General features: G+C 53.1%; 2 protein-coding genes across 2 annotated transcripts; one reads left to right on the top strand and one right to left on the bottom strand.

Annotated features, from left to right (window-relative positions):
- Positions 1 to 43: 43 nt before the first annotated feature.
- Cdk5 (cyclin dependent kinase 5) lies at positions 44 to 4,449 on the top strand. The gene is made up of 12 exons (XM_021161755.2): positions 44 to 166; positions 729 to 817; positions 899 to 966; positions 1,056 to 1,116; positions 1,224 to 1,280; positions 2,578 to 2,673; positions 2,824 to 2,898; positions 3,040 to 3,136; positions 3,305 to 3,374; positions 3,789 to 3,849; positions 3,952 to 4,032; positions 4,171 to 4,449. The coding sequence occupies exons 1-12, from the start codon at positions 130 to 132 to the stop codon at positions 4,255 to 4,257; spliced, it is 879 nt and encodes a 292-aa protein (XP_021017414.1). The 5' UTR covers positions 44 to 129; the 3' UTR covers positions 4,258 to 4,449.
- Positions 4,450 to 5,790: 1,341 nt separating this feature from the next.
- Positions 5,791 to 11,092, bottom strand: Asic3 (acid sensing ion channel subunit 3). Its single transcript, XM_021162919.2, has 11 exons — positions 9,355 to 11,092; positions 8,066 to 8,216; positions 7,686 to 7,813; positions 7,334 to 7,523; positions 7,186 to 7,242; positions 6,940 to 7,087; positions 6,578 to 6,669; positions 6,422 to 6,501; positions 6,255 to 6,326; positions 6,070 to 6,128; positions 5,791 to 5,957 (listed from the first exon to the last, which is right to left on the bottom strand). Exons 1-11 carry the CDS (start codon positions 9,889 to 9,891, stop codon positions 5,879 to 5,881), a joined length of 1,593 nt encoding a protein of 530 aa, XP_021018578.1. The 5' UTR covers positions 9,892 to 11,092; the 3' UTR covers positions 5,791 to 5,878.
- Positions 11,093 to 11,603: the final 511 nt, after the last annotated feature.

The following is an 11,603-nucleotide window of genomic DNA, read 5'->3' as shown; positions in this document are numbered from 1 at the left end:
ACAAGTCCCAGATGCCAGTGCGTGGTGAGCAGGTGGGCGGGGCTGGAGCTGTGAGTACCACCTCCTCTGCAACGCCAGGGCCGGGAGTCTTAGAACCGAGGGCCCGCAGGGGTCCCCGCGGCCGCTGCAATGCAGAAATACGAGAAACTGGAGAAGATTGGGGAAGGTAATGGAACCACGAGATGTTCCTGCAAGGTCTTTTTCTGAAGACCCTACTTGCAGTCCCAGCTCCCTTACCGTCAGCTATACCGGCAGGCTCCGACCTCAGCACTAGCCAAAAGCCCTGGCCGCTGAGCCCAGCACCCAGTGCAGAAATGAACCCTGTGTTAGCATCTGCGGCAAACTCTTGCTCTTAGCCTTAGCAGTCTCTGTGGACCAGCCTTCCTAACCGCGGCACCTCCTGCATTTCTCGTCCCTAGCCTCAGCATCACTTGCAAACCTCACCTGGGATTCCTGCTTCAATTCATTGCAGAACCTCCAACCTTAACATTTTTGCAGGCCTTCATTCCTCCCCTAGGTGACTCCTCGATACTTCCCGACCCTACCCCCGACCCCGGAGTTTATGGCAGATTCTCCCTGCAGCTAAAGCCTTGAGTTATTTTAGGCACCTTCTCCTTGGCATCCTCACTCACAAAACTACTCCACATCTGGCCTTTGCCCTGAGAACTTACCCTTACACACTAAGATACTGAGAAGGATCTTCTCCCTCACCCCCAACCTTCCTCTAGGCACCTATGGAACTGTGTTCAAGGCTAAAAACCGGGAAACTCATGAGATTGTGGCTCTGAAGCGTGTCAGGCTGGATGATGACGATGAGGTAGGCCTAGGGCCTGGGAGGGAGGGGGGTCTAAAGTCTGTCTTGGGTTGTGTGTAACTATTACCCCCTTGCATGTTGTAGGGTGTGCCAAGTTCAGCCCTCCGGGAGATCTGTCTACTCAAAGAACTGAAGCACAAAAACATTGTCAGGTAAGGTAGAACCTCCTCATTAGACTGGGCTGGTATTGGGATGTTAGAGGCCAACCTCGAGATGTGGCTAAGCCTTTCATTTTCCCTAGGCTTCATGATGTCCTGCATAGTGACAAGAAGCTGACACTGGTTTTTGAGTTCTGTGATCAGGTGAAAGAGGGGCTTGGGGGGGCGGGGCATACTTATCATGGGAGGGTATAGGAGTCCAGACTAAGGTTGAACTAAGGTCCTCTTCTCCTCACTTGACCTCTATTTAGGACCTGAAGAAATATTTCGACAGCTGCAATGGTGACCTGGACCCTGAGATTGTGAAGGTGAGAGGAAGGATGTCTAAGGATTTGTGGGTGTGCCTATATAAATATCAGCACTCTTTGACTGCCAGGTTGGGGCACTGGGGTACCAGGGGAACCCTGTTTCTGCCTACCAAGGACTACTTGTCTTGGTGAACGTTATTTATGTGGTTGCCTTTGACTTGCACAGACAGTATCTGATTTCAATGATGTCATCTGCACTCCAGAGATGAGACACAGGAGAGACTATGTCCTGCATTCAACAAATACCGGGCCTGCATAGTGCCCCATACTTCTAACTTGAGCACTCATAAGGCTGAGGCAGGGCCATCTCAAGTTTAAGACTAGCCTGAGATACAAAGCAGGGCCTTGTCTTAAACATCAAAGCCAAATCAAGACAAAAGAGATTGGACAGATGGCTACTCTTCCCGATGATGTGAATTCAGTTTCTAGTACCCAACTGATGTAGCTCACAACTACCTGTAACTCCAGACCCAGGGGATCCGGTACCCACTCTTGGCCTCCAAGGGTACCTGCACTCACGTGCATACCCTCCTCCCCTCGACACACATGTGCATGCATGCATGCATACATACATACATACATAATTTTAAAATAAATAAATCTTAGAGAGAGAGAGAGAGAGAGAGAGAAGCCAACACAATAAGTATTTGCTGAAGGTTTTGCTGTGTACCAGTCACTATTCTAGGCCTAAGACCAATGCCTTGGCCCAGGTCTCAGGGGAAGTGGGTCCCGAGTAATACTGAACTTTGTATTTGTGTTGATGCTTATGGTGTGTGTACCCAATTGCAGCTATGTAGGGGAGACCAACATGGACTGGAAATACAGGAAGGTCCACCAGAATGCTGTGAGAAGCAAGGACAATTTGGTTACTGTTGTACTCCCCCACATCCCTCCAGTGCCTGCAATGCAGATTCTCAAAAGTAACTAGATGAAAGGCTGAAAAGATAGCTCAGTTGTTAAGAGCACTTGCCAAGCTGGGCGTGGGGGTGCTAGTCTTTAACTCAGGCACTTGGGAGGCAGCAGCAGGTGCATCTCTGAGGTCAAGGCCAGCCTGATCTATAGATGGAGTTTCAGGACAGCCAGGGCTACACAGAGAATCCCTCTGTGTAAACAAACAAAACAATAACAAAGAACACTTTCTGCTCTTGCAGAGGACTCACACATGCACACGCACACACACGTGCACACACACACACACACACACACACACACACACACTGGACTTTTCCACTGGCTGCAAGTAACATGGGCTCTAGGTCGTAGTGGGCCTGACTCCCTCTTCCTTACCTCTCCCCAGTCATTCCTCTTCCAGCTGCTGAAAGGCCTGGGATTCTGTCACAGCCGCAACGTGCTACATAGGGACCTGAAGCCCCAGAACCTGCTCATAAACAGGGTATTGCTCTGGGAACAGGGAATGAGAATGTGGACGCTGGAGCCAGGGGTGGGGAACACTGAGGGAGCAGGATGGGGAGAAGGAAACTGAGCCTATCCTGACCCATTTAAAAGGCCTTCTCCATGTTCCCTTTGTGTTATCTCCCCTCAGAATGGGGAGTTGAAATTGGCTGATTTTGGCCTGGCCCGAGCCTTTGGTATCCCTGTCCGCTGCTACTCTGCTGAGGTGAGCCTGGGAAGTGGTACATGAAGCTGAAGGGAGGGAGTCCCCCAGCGCCTTGTTTCCTTTGCTCTCTGAGCCTCCTCCTGGACCTCCTTCCAGCTCTCTAAGTGGGAGGGGGATCCCTGTGGGTGGGGTCTTCTCCAGGTGGTCACGCTGTGGTACCGCCCACCGGATGTCCTCTTTGGGGCCAAGCTGTACTCCACGTCCATCGACATGTGGTCAGCCGGCTGCATCTTTGCAGGTGACACATTGGGGTTCTGCAGAGGTACTCCTTTCCAGTTGGGGTAACAAGTAGGAGATCTTGTGAAGGAAGGGAGAGGGAGCTCTTGGGGCTGGGGCTGGAAGGCAGAGGGGCACCTCAGAACGATGGGTCCTTCATGTACTCTTTTATCCCTGTTTTTCTCTGCAGAGCTGGCTAATGCAGGACGACCTCTCTTCCCCGGCAATGATGTGGATGACCAGCTGAAGAGGATCTTCCGATATCCTCCCAGTGCCCTTAGCCTACACCCCTTCACCTCTTTGTAGAAAGGGAGTGGGCATAGAGCCTAGAGCTGGGGTGAGAGTTAGCCATTGCTTGCCCTTCACATTGTCCTTGCACGGATGGAGTCACTGTTGGTAAGGATGACACCCCTGATGAAGCTATTAGAAGTTTTTCCAGTAAGCCTTAGGAGGAAGGAAGAGGGTTCTTGGAGAAAAATGACTCGTCTGTTTGAACTGCAAGTATCGGGTCGGGTTTCCTACTAAATACCATAAAATGGGGTTCATCTCAAGCTGGGCTGGGGATAGAGCATGGTGGTGTAAGAGAAGGTCAGGTGGGAATGAGGAATCCCCCCACCGGCCCCTCAAGTGTAGGTGTAACCCTCCCCACAAGTGACCCTTGACCACATGGACACACTGCTAGGGACACCGACTGAGGAACAATGGCCTGCCATGACCAAGCTGCCAGACTATAAGGTGTGCCTGGCTATGGGAGGTCTTGGTTCGTTAGAGGCCCCTTTTATTTTCCAACTCTATGATCCGTGCTGTGGCCTGACTCTGCCTGGCCCTCCTCTGCAGCCCTACCCAATGTACCCAGCTACAACATCCTTGGTGAACGTCGTGCCCAAGCTCAATGCCACGGGGAGGGACCTGTTGCAGGTAGGTGCCTGGCGGGTAAAAGATGGGGCCATTTGTCTGTCCAGGACTAGAAACTGGAGACTGTATTCTTGCCCAGAGGGTCAAAAGATGGTGGGCTGTCCTAGCCTGAGCCACCTCTGCCTTTCTTCCCCCCTGCAGAACCTATTGAAGTGTAACCCTGTGCAGCGCATCTCAGCAGAGGAGGCCTTGCAGCACCCCTACTTCTCTGACTTCTGTCCCCCATAGGCTCTCTGACCCCCGGTGGCCAGGCTGGGGCCTGGCCTGTTTAAGCCTCCCTCCCAGGAGGGTGGAAGAGTCGGGTGTGGGATGCTGAGCGCCAGCTGTGCTGGGCCAGCCAGGGCAGAGTTACCCTGGCCCGCGGCTTTCCCTCCCTCCGTGGACTTTATTTAATTTCATAAATTGGCTCCTTTCCCACAGTCTGATGATATGGTGGTGGGGTGGCTCTGGAGGGTGACTGGGGACTCCTGCAATGTGATGTGGCCCACAGCTTGTGCACTGAGCTACTCATGTCTGTTCTATCTCTTTACGTATCCTGAGACCAGGAATAGGAGGCAAGGGTCCCTGTTCTTTTGATTGTGTCATGGTAGTCCTGTCTCCACACTCAGCTTACATAATCCTCCACACTTTTCTCCTCTGCCTAGAAGGCCAGATACAGTCCTGAGGTAGGATGCCTGAGTGCAAAGCTGAGTCTTTGCCAGAAGGAGAGAATGGGCCAGGCCTCTCTAGCTCTGCATCCTATATAGAGCCTTCCACATCTGTGTTCTCACACTTGGAGTTGTCAGCTAGGGCAGGAGAGATCCAGAGCTGTGTGGGTCTCTTCCATAAGCACAGCCCTTCCCAGTTCCTGTTTGCCACTTTTCCAGGGGTTGGGGTACAGTGAGAGTAGGAAACTGGAGCTGAGGCAAAACTCCAGGAGTGCCCTCTTGACAGGAAGGGGAAGGGAGGGCTCTCTTGGGCCCACTGTCTCAGCAGGTTGTCAGCTCCTATGGAGAGGTTGGAAAGGCGAGAACCTTCGAAAGCAAGACGCCAATTTGTGTTCTTGCACGTGGACTAGTTCTCGTGTAGCCTGCCACTTCCACCTTCTCGCTGAGCTAGTTAGTACCTCGTTCCGGCTCTCCACCGTTGGTGCAATGAATACCTACTGACCATGCCCACTATGGGCCGTCACCTAAGCTCTGGGCATGGAGAGACTACCTTCCTAGATTTTGGTAGGAGGTAAGCCTAGTGGTATAGGCCTGCATTCCAAACTACCAAGGAGCCCGAGGCAGTGCTGCATGGGCAGTGTGGGCTTCAGAGTGAGTTCAAGGTAATCTGGAAAACCTAGTGAGACTCTGTTTCTAAATAAACAAGATATAAAAAGGTCTGGGAAGTCAACTATGCCTAGAATCTCAATATTTGGGAGGTTAGGAGTTCAAGATAATCCTTGGCTGCATGGTACAACCCCAGCTGGAAGTATATGAGACCCTGCCTCAGAAAAAAAGTGACGGGGGATACTTCCATGGAAAAACACTCGCATGGCGGGCATCCTCCACACTCGAGGCGTAGTCCCCGGTACTCAAGAAAAACAAAATGAAAAGAAAATGGGTTTGAGGACCTCATCAACTCCTCACTAAGGTGTGCCTGACTGAGCTTGTCTCAAAATTACCCCACCCCACCTCAAGAGAATGGTTAAGTCTAACTGGGGCCCAGGGCCCAGCTGGAGAATGGATGAGGCTGGAAGCTGTGTCTTGTGTCTGATCTGTAAGGCAGACGCCTGAGGCACGTGTACTAGAGCTTTATTAGGGTAAAGAAGGCAAAGATGTACAGCCTGGGCATGTCCAAGATGTCACGGCGCAGCCAAGCAGGTCTAGAGCCTTGTCACGAGGTAACAGGTACGGTGGGAGGCAGTGAGTGTCTTGGTGACAGCACTGGGAGCGGTAGGAGGCCTGGTGGGACAAGCCACAGCACTGGGTAGGACCCCTCACCTATTCTGTCCTGGACCTGCACTTCTTCCTCTGAACCTGTCCTGTCCCCATGATGGGGAATATTTCATATTACCTGGGGCCTAGGCTGAGATGGGGAACATGTGTTCGATGCCCATTCAACTCTTCCTGGAGCTGTGGGAAGAGGGAGTCAGGTGGAGACCAGCCAATATTGTTGCACCTATAGCTCCTGGACCAAATGTTTAAGGTTTGGGGTGAGGCCTACAATGTTAGGGGTGGGGGAGGGTGAAGGAGTGTTACCAGAGTGTTGCCAGAGCGCCTTTGAGAGCTCCTCCTATTCCAGAAGTACCCCAGGACTCTGTCTTGAAAAACCTGGGGACAAGTGGCAGGAGTTAGGTGGCCAACATCTACCTTCTTAGACGCTGGTGACCTGATTCTTCCCCATGGTGTCTGGGGTTCTGTCCCACCTCACAGAGGTAGTCGAGGATCTCGAGGATGGTAAGCAGGCTGGCTCCGATAAACAGTCCCATCTGTCCCCCAATGTCTCCTGTGGAGGCAGAGTGCTGTCAGTTCACGGTCACCTACCTTCTGCACCTCTGCAGACCCAGGCACTCAGTACACACCCAGCAACTCCGACACTTCATAAGCTGCCTTTTGTTCCACTGCCTCATAGTTGAGGGCTTCAAAGAAGATATCCAGAACCAGTACATTCTCCCTGAAGGAAAAGAAGCACGAACTACTTGCTGGATACCACCTGGGGCCAGCTGGAAGTGGGTGTGACCATTCTGGCCCCTTTCAAGAACCTTGGGTTGTTCCCATCCCCCAAGTCAGAAAATTTAAGCAGTTTGCCCAAGTCCCAGAACCCGTTATGTAGAGATGACTCTAGCCTGGGCTGTGTGCGAAAGGGTTCCAGTCCAGTTCCCTGCTAGGAGCCCCTTGACTCAGGTACAGTGCCTCCAGCCTTGCTACCATGTCCCTTGCTCACGTGATGTAAGTCTCGCTACGGTTGTATTTCCGGGCCAGGTAGCGAGCTGAAGCGCGGCTGGGAATCCGCACCATGGAGAGCTCCTTGGCATAGCGTGTAGTGGCGCACGGGTTGGGACAGACACAAGTGTCTTTTCGCAGCATAGCGTCTGCAGGCCGCAAAGCAAGGGACAGGAGCACTTGGCCAGAGGGTTGTGATCAATGTCTGAGTGGATGGGGACAGGGAGGCTGAAGAGATGTGCCTTACCCAGAGCTGGGCTGGCACAGTCCTTGTACTGCTGGGGGCTGCACACTGGGGAGTTTCCTAGAATAGGAAGAAGAGACCCGTCTGAGAGCTTGAGAGCGCCCCCTAGGGTATCCTCATTCCCTACTCCCAACAGAGCTCAGTCCCTTACCAGGCATATGCATCATTCGACATCCGCACTTCCGAGCCACATAGCGTGACTCACAGGCCAGGCGACACCCTATTAAGCTATAAGGAGGGCTGGAGCTAGGGGAACCCAGGGGATCAGAGGGCTCTGGATCAAAGTCGGGATCCACAGATGCGGTATTGCAGTCACCCCAGGGTGGTGGCAGGAAACTCAGCTGTCAGAGGGACAAGGTTACATAGGCTGTTTAGTAATAGAGGTGTGTGTGTGGGGGGGGGGCACAGTCAGGCTGAGGCACTGTGGCTTGGGATCTGAGGGTCTTCTAGGGATGGTAGGAGCTTGGGGAGGGTGGGAGGCACAGGCAGTTGAACCAACATACTTGCTGTTGCTGGCAGGACACAAAAGTCTGGTGGCCTGGGGCTGCGCCGAAGCCCAGCTGGTCAATGGCAGGGGGTTCTTCCTGGCCGTGGATCTGCACTCGGATCCCCACCTCAAATGGGGTCTCTTCTGCAGGGAGGGGCCTTTAAGGCCCCAGACACTCCATTCCCAGGAGAGACTCTCTTGGCAGTCCCTCTCCTCAGGATTTAGAAGAGACAGCCCTGTCTCTTCTCACAAAATTACATGCTTTGGGACTTCTCCCTACACACCTACCTCCTCTCCCTCCCCCTCCCCCTCCCTCCCATGGTCTTGTGATTTCCCAGCCTCAGGCATGCATCCACCCTTATCCCTCCTCACAGGTAATGACCCTGTGGCCCTCACCCATGTCCTTCCAGATGGGCAGATACTCTTCCTGCTGTACATCGAGCATAATCTCCAGTCCATTGCCAGCGCCGCCCTTAGGAGTGGTGAGCAGCTCTGCCCCCTGGGCACCAGAGTTGAAGGTGTAGCATTGCCCCATTCGAGTGAAAATCTGGGGGGGGGGNGGGGGGAACAGAAAGGGACAGTCCCTCTCTCAAACAAGCCCTTGGGAATGGAACCACACCACCCCTTGAGCCCCTTCTCTTTGTTTTGTCCTTTAGGTTTTTGGAGGGAGGGGCAGGGATTGAGATAAATTCTTATGTAGCCTGGGCTTGTCTGGTGCTTTTGATGTAGCTGAGCTGGCCTCAAATTCCTGATCCTCCTGGTTCCAAATACCAAGTGCTGGGGCCACAGGAAGAGCCACCATGGCAGTGACAAATCCTTCCAGTTCTGGAGGCAGATGTGCAAGCTCAGTCGGTCTTGGGTGGGTGCTCTCCCCCTGCATGTGCTTATGTACCTAGGGGGAGCCTAGCTGATGAAGTCTAGGAGATATATCTGATTTTCCACCCTGTCCTCATTTTCTTAAGATTTTTTTTTTTTTTTTTTTGAGACAGAATCTCTCTATGTAGTCCTAGAATTTATGTTGTGTAGATGAGGCTGGCCTCAAATCCCCAGGGATCCTCCTGCCTCTGTTTTTCAGGTTCTGGGATAAAAGATGTGCACCCCCATGCTTGTTTTATGCTTTGGACTTTTTGAGACTGGATCTCATACAAAGAAACCACTTCTCCCACCCTCCTTGAAGGAACTTGATAGGCCACATCTCAATGTCCTTAGTCTCACATGTAGGTATATGGAGTGGGGAAGCCTCTTGCCTCAGTGTAACTTCTCTGCCTCTCACCAAAGCCCTGACAGCAGTATCCCTACAGGGGTAATTGGAGGTATTCTTGCCCTCTTTTGGGGTGGCAAAATTCAGAGGAGGCAGAGGAACATCAGTTCTCTCCTGCCCCAGAATAGTCTCAGGGTACTGCATTCTACTCTAGGAGCAAGTGTCTCTACTGATTAGCCCTTGGCCCTGCAGCTTGCTTGGATTGGTGTCCTCAATGAGAGGCATAGCCAGGTGCACAGATGTCTGAGATGGAGAGAGATAGCCTCCCAAGGCAGCTTCCTGGACTAGACAGAAAGAATGTCTCCGATGGAAGGCCTGTGGCCAGCAGGAAGGAAGGGATAGCCAGGCAGGGGTGTTAAGGTTTCCTTACTGACAAGGCTGAAGATTGTAGTCACTAAATAGGGTCTCAGGGCAACTGGCTCACCACTGTGAAGTTCTCAGGCCCACAGGGCTGGCCACGGTATCGGCAGTCCAGCAACATGTCCTCAAGGGAGTGGCCGGCTCTGGCGTAGAGTTGTGCCATGTCAAAAGTCGGACTGGGCATGAAGCCAGGTGGTGCAGGGGGCTGGCCCAGGGCACGAAGGTAGGCAGCATGTTCAGCAGGGTCCAGGCCCAACAGTGCTGTTCCGGCCCAGTGCAAGTCATTGGGTGTGAGGCGCGAGCGGCGCAGGGGATTGATGTTACACAGAGTGACGGCTGGGAAGGTAAGCTGGTGGCTCTCGCGCTCATCCAGGGTGGTCTTATGGTGGAACTCCCCATAGTAGCGAACCCGCTCAGCCACCTGGTAGAGGAAGGCCGCCAGCGACAGGAGTACAGCTGTGGCCCACAGCCCACGGCGCAGGGTCAGGCCTCCAGGGCCAAAGATGTGGCCCAAACCATGCATCGTGCAGCTGCTGGCGAACACCCGGATGTCTGAGGCCTGTCGCCGCTGGGCCTCCTCCAGTCCGGAGGGAGGTTTCATGGCTGGAGCAGGGAGGTTTCCTGACTGGAGACAGGATTTCTAAGGAGCGCAGAAGCTGTTTTGTAGGGCTAGCAGGGTAGTGGTGGGGATTGAAATGGGACTCGAGTAGCTCACAAGGAATGCGGAGAGAGGAGAAGGAGAAGGTAGAGACGGGAGGAGCCAAGACAGGTGAAAGTACTGGCCTGATAGGACTGGATGAGTTGAACTTCGGTCAGCTCTGCCTTCCCCAGAACAGACAGGCGTTGACTCCGTGGGGCTGGGTCTCTGCAGTAAAGACCAAGTAGGGCGCAGGAGGTAGTGGCAGGCAGGGGCTGCAGAGCAGGACTGAGCTAAAGCTGCTGCAGAGGATTAGGTTTCAGCATGAGGGGGGCTGGGGGGCAAGCAGAGCAGTCTGGGGGGGCAGGGGAGGTCCCTGGGGGCCCAGGCTGAGCCATTAGTGCAGCATGGGGGGGAGTCACTGCTGTCAGAGACCAGAGGCGCCAGGAGGAAACCACAGCGGTCCATGGTAGGGCTTGAAGGAAACCCAGATAGACATTGGGGTTTGGGATGCCTTTGAGGCCTTTTAGGCTCCCAGGCACAGCCCCTCAATGCAGACCTGAGGGTCAGCGGCTGATTCTTAGTCTACCCCCTCTCCTTTTTGCCTCTCCTGCCCTTCCATGAACCCATCTGACATCATTTGTTCTTTTGCAGAGTGGACTTGGCTTCTGACCAAGTTAGAGAGTGGTGGGAGGTTTGGCCCAGGCAGATCTCTTCTTATGCCCCTAGCATCCTAGTAATGCTACATGACAAGGGCCCTCTTCAGGTTCCATATCCAGTGGCCTCTGTCTTCTGACTATCCTTCTCTGCCTGGAGACCCAGACCCCACCTCATTCTCAGACCCTCCTTTTGGTGAGGCTATCCTCCTTCACAGTGACCATGGACTCTCCTGCTGTCCTAGAGGTATCCAGGGTCCTCTTTACATCTTCTTCTCTAAATGAACATATTCTAGGGATCATGAGCTCCAGAACCCAGAAAGCACCCTCATTACTTGTCCTAGTCCATATGGAGTGCTGTCTTATGTCTTCTCTGATAACCACTGGTGTTTCCAGCTTTTCAATACCAGATTTGCTATTGACATCATAGAGAAACTCCCTGAAAGAGTTTCTGGGTTGGGGCCGGGCGTGGTGGTGCACGCCTTTAATCTCAGCACTTGGGAGGCAGAGGCAGGTGGATTTCTGAGTTCGAGGCCAGCCTGGCCTACAGAGTGAGTTCCAGGACAGCCAGGGCTATACAGAGAGAAGAGTTTCTAGGTTGAAGGCACTGCCTTACTAATTTGATAAATGTCATCAGATCCCCCACTCCCACCTAAATAGCAGGGATGCCATTTTGCATTCCTATTAGTCTTGATTAGGGAATATGCCTGGAGGGGACTCCAGGCCACTGAGTCATCTCCTGCACTCTGTCCTGCATGGGGCAAAGGCAGCATGTGACCAAGTCCTAGAGCCACTTCCAGGAATGCAGAAAGGAAGATGAGGAGAGAGCTTTGGGATGGGGCTTGTGGGCTTCCAGTGCTGGGGAAGCCACCCACAAGTTCAGTGCTAGCTGGCTTGGAGGAGTACAAGGGACATCTGCACAGTGCAAGGCCGGCTCCTGTCACTGTCATGTTCTGTTCTGGGTAAAGTCTCATCTACCCTATATACCTAGGAATTGGGCAAAATCTTGTATGCTCAAGA

The sequence above is a fragment of the Mus caroli genome, chromosome 5 (genome assembly GCF_900094665.2).
Source record: "Mus caroli chromosome 5, CAROLI_EIJ_v1.1, whole genome shotgun sequence".
NCBI lineage: Eukaryota > Metazoa > Chordata > Mammalia > Rodentia > Muridae > Mus > Mus caroli.
This window is presented reverse-complemented; position numbering and strand designations above follow the sequence as displayed.